The 4394-nt window shown below is 60.0% G+C and overlaps 1 protein-coding gene across 1 annotated transcript; it reads right to left on the reverse strand.

Moving 5' to 3' along the window:
• Nucleotides 1–195: 195 nt before the first annotated feature.
• GPRIN1 (G protein regulated inducer of neurite outgrowth 1) lies at nt 196–4042 on the reverse strand. Its single transcript, XM_060146578.1, is given in 2 exon segments — nt 196–3841; nt 3844–4042. Coding segments are annotated over 2 exon segments (2799 nt in total). The 5' UTR covers nt 3920–4042; the 3' UTR covers nt 196–1118.
• Between the last annotated feature and the right edge of the window lie 352 nt (nt 4043–4394).

Below are 4394 nucleotides of genomic sequence, written 5' to 3' on the forward strand. Positions count from 1 at the left end.
TGGGGGCCCTGCCACAGGACCCCGGCCACAGAGCCCCACATGGGCCCCCACTCTTCTGGGTCACCTTGGAAGAGCCTTGTTACCCCCAAATTATACCTACCCCTCCCTGAACATAATAAGATATCATGTTGCTCCACCCCCGTCTGCTTGTAGCCAATCACAGCTGACAAGAGTTGGGGGAGTATTTTATTACCAATGTATATATTGTGACAGTTTGTAGCCAAAAACCGCGGCTGGAGGGGTGGGACACGGGAACTGAGTTGTCACAAGGGACTTGTGGGGCTCACAGCACTGGGGGACCGAGGGCTGGAGAGGGTGGTCTTTCAGGGACTACTGTGGTTATAGAATGAGCTCTCCATCCTGCCCCCAATACCCAAGACCAGTTGTCACCCAGGCTGTCTGTGAGCCTCTGACTCTGATCCCCGGACCTGTCTGAGCCCTCTCCCCTTTCTGTGACTCAGCTGCGCCCCCAGGGCACTCCTGCAGCTGCCTTTGGCCTGTCTGCGAATTGTGGACCAGTGTCCAGTGGGGGTGGGGATAGGGTTGCGGATTGGGCCAGGTGAGGGGGAGACAGGAACTGGGGACAACTACCAGCATGCAAGAGATGCCCAGGCCATGGGGCCAGCCCGCTGCATGGACATGCACTCGCATACACCCGGGGCCTTGCACATCGGGGGGTCTCACATGTCAATCCTCGCACACTTGGGGTTTTTGTACACAGTCTCTCCCGTTCTGGGGACCTGGCCGCCGCTGGAGACCACAGTGCACCAGTCTGGACATCTCAGGAGCCTGCCTCAGCTCTCAGGGCTGGGAGCGTGGGTGCTGAGCGGGTCCCCAGAGGTTGCCCAGTGTGACCGGGAGGGGGTGGAACTGAGGGCTGTGAGGGGACAGTGGGGTGTCAGGGCTGGGTTCGTGGGCTCATGACCACGAGGGAGCCGGGTAGAGGGCGTTCATTTGTGTGTTTAGGAGGGGAGGGGGCTGGAAAGACAAGATAAGACCCTAGAGGCTGCCCGCCCCTCGGAGGCCTGTCACGCGTCGAGGGGATCCCTTCTAGGGGTCTGGGGTCAAGAAGGGAGCCTGAGAAGGTTGGAAACCCGGGCGTACAAAAGGGGAGCAGATCACTCGGCCGTGGGTCCGGCCCGTGAGCAGCACCGCGGCCGGCGCACACTCTGCAGCAGCGCGCGGAAGAGGCCGGGTGGGCGCTTCGCTGCGCCCTCTGGGGGCGCGGTGCGCACGGAGCCCGCACGGCCCGGGCCCTGACGCGCAGCGGGCGGCGGCGCGGGCGCCCCTTGGCGGCCGTGCTCCTCGATCTGTCGCTCCAGATGCTTCTGGATGGCCATGCCCAGTACCTCCACCTCCATGGCGGCGCCGTACACCTCCCACGTCATGCCCTTTTCGTCCCAGCTCACGTCGCGCACCGGCTCAGCGGCCTCTGGGGGCGCCACGGCGGCTGCCAGTGCGGAACCCGGCCGCACCCGCACTTCGGGGAAGGCGGGCGGCGCGGCGGCCTGCGGCGTCATGGGCTCCGTGGCCACGGAGCGCGTCTCAGCGGCGCCCAGTGACACCTGTAGGCCCGCGTCCCGGCGAGAGGGCGGCCTGGGCGCGGGGCTGGGTGCGCGCGGCGCCGCCTGGAAGCTGAAGGCCGAGCCGCCCCCGCCGTCCTGCGGAGACATGGGGCTCACGGCCACCGACACACAGGCCTGCGAGCCCGCCTGCGTGCCCGCGTCCTCGCGTGGCGGCGTGGCGCTCGCCTCCCACGACGGCGCCTTGGTGAAGTTGTCGCGAGTTCGCGGCCCCGGCGACGGCGCTACGGCCTCCAGGCCCGGGTTTCTCTCGGCCCTAGTGGCCGCCGGGTCCTTCTGGCCAAGGCTGCAGGCCTCGGAGCTGGGCAGTGGCGCTGGCTCCACGCGACCCCCGCTATCCGCGGGGTAAGAAGCGGAGCCGCAGGGTTTGTCATCTGCCTGCCTGGAGGAGGAGGCCTCCGCCTTCTCCAGGGTCAGGTGGGCCTGCTTCCCCGAGGATGGGGGTTCCCCTTTTCCCTGAGGCGCAGAGTCAGTCTTCCCCAGGGCTACAGGCTCCAACTTCCCAGAGACAATAGAGGATCCAGGATCCCCCTTCTCCGAGGTCAGCGGCTTCTCCTGCAAAGATTTAGCCTCTGCTTTTCCTGATGAGGCGGTGCCCTCCTGCCCAGGGGGCCTTGTTTCTGCTTTGCCCTCAGACTTGGGTTCTGCTTTCCCTGAAGCCCCGGGATCCACCTTCGTGGAGTTCATAGGATTGCCCTTCTCTAGAGGCAGAGGATCCACCTTTCCCTCTGGGACAGCTTCTGCTTTTCCCGAGGATGCCTGGACTGTTTTTCCTAGGGTCGTGGGGGCCACCTTTCCTGCAGACTCGGAGTTCATGTCTCCAGGGGGAACAGTTTCTGCCTTTCCCTTGCACACAGGGTCCACTTTACCCAAGGTCGGGGGATCAGCCTTCCCTGAGGCCATGAGACCCACCTTTCCAGGGGCCACAGGACCTGACGTTTCTGAAGATAGTGGATCTGCTTTTCCTCCAGTCACTGCCTCAGTTTTTACAGAGGATGGGGGACCCGCTGGGCCTGAGGACCCTATCTTTCCTGATGATTCAGGATTCACTTTTCCAGAAGATGATGTTTTTGTATTTCCCACAGAAATGGGATCCCCCTTTCTGGAGGACACTGGGTCCTCCTTTCTTGAGGATGCAGTTTCTGTCTTTCCCACAGACATCAGTTCTGCCTGTCCAGGAGAAAAGGGCTCTGGCCTTCCTGAGGACACAGGATCCACTTTTCCCAAAGAAACTGGACCCGTCTTGCCTGAAGACACAGGGTCCATGTTTTTCAAAGATGTAGGATCCATCTTTCCTGAAAACATGGTATCCACCTGTCCAGTAGACATGGTTTTTGTCATTCTCATAGACATGGACTCTTGCTTTCCTGAGGAGGCAGGATCCATCTTTCCCAGGAACTGAGGGTCCTCTTTTGTAGAGGACACGGTTTCTGCATTAACCATAGATGCAGGCTCTGTCATCCCTAAGTGAGTAGGATCCACCCTTCCAGATGACCCCAGAGCCACTGTTCCAGGGGATACAGGCTTGATTTTGCCTGATGACCCTGGAGTCAGCATACCCAAGGACCCGGGATCTGTCTTTCCTACAGATGCAGAATCTGTGTTTTCCAAGGACATGGGATCCACCTTTTCAGATAGCTCAGGATCTCTCTTTCCCAAGGATACAAGATCTGTCTTTCCTGCAGATGCAGGACCCACCTCTTCTGAGGACACTTGAAGGTCTTTTCCTGAATACCTGGGCTCCTCCTTTTTTGGGAATGCAGGATCCACTTTGCCCAAGGATACAGGATACTCCTTCCTTGCAGACATTGTATCCACCTTGCTGGAGCACTCAGGATCTACCTTTCCCAATGATCCAGGATCCTCCTTTTCTGGGGTCACAGGATCCATCCTTCCAGAAGCCACAGGCTCCGTCTTTCCTGTAAACATGGGATCTGCCTTCCTCAAGGACCCGGCATCTTCTTTTCCTATGGAAATGGAATCTGCCTGCTTTGAAGACTTGGAATCCATCTTCTGTAATAACATAGGATTTCTGTTTTCTGAGGGTGAAGGGTCAGTTTTCACTGAGGACACAGGCTCTGGCTTCCCAGAGAAGGTGGTTTCTGGTGTCCCTGAGATCAAGGCTCCATGTGTCCCTAATGTCTCCTTGGCGGCTGCCTCTTGGGGAGGGATGCAGGTCAGGGAGGGGAAGGCCAAACTCCTGCCAGGGCCCTCAGAGCACGATGCCCTTTCCCCAGCCCCAGTGGGGTTGCTGTGTCCATGCCTGGGCTTTGGGCAGGGGTGTGCCTTGGGGGTGCAGGGCTGGCCGTTTGCTGGGAGGGGCAGCAGTCCCTCATGGCCGGGCTGCCAGCCCCCAGGCTCCCATCCTGTGGGCAGCAGAGGGCTGTGGGCTGGGGTCCTGGGGGGCTGGAGTCCTTTCGAAGCAGCTGGAGCCAGGCTGGGTCTTCAGCGCTGCCCAACTGCCCTCATGACCATGCTTGGGCCCCAGGTTTCTGTCTGGTTCTGAAACACAGAGAGAGCAGGCTCAGACTCAGAGGGGATCCAGTGGGGAGGAGCCTCCATCTGGGCCTCCTCCTTCTCACTCTCTTTCTAGCAGGCGGGGCTTCTCACCACGTTCTCTGCCTTTGTCTGGTCCCCTCCTGCCCATAGGGTCTGGGCTAAAAACATGAACCCAACTATGACATTCCCCTGCTTCACTGCTCCCAGTGGCCCTCTGGATAAAGGTCAGGCTTCCTAAAATGGCATTCAAGGCCCTTCACAACTTGGCCACAGTCTAACTTTTCCACTCCATCTACCACCATCCCTCCCTTA

Source organism: Lagenorhynchus albirostris, chromosome 3 (assembly GCF_949774975.1).
Source record: "Lagenorhynchus albirostris chromosome 3, mLagAlb1.1, whole genome shotgun sequence".
Lineage (NCBI taxonomy): Eukaryota > Metazoa > Chordata > Mammalia > Artiodactyla > Delphinidae > Lagenorhynchus > Lagenorhynchus albirostris.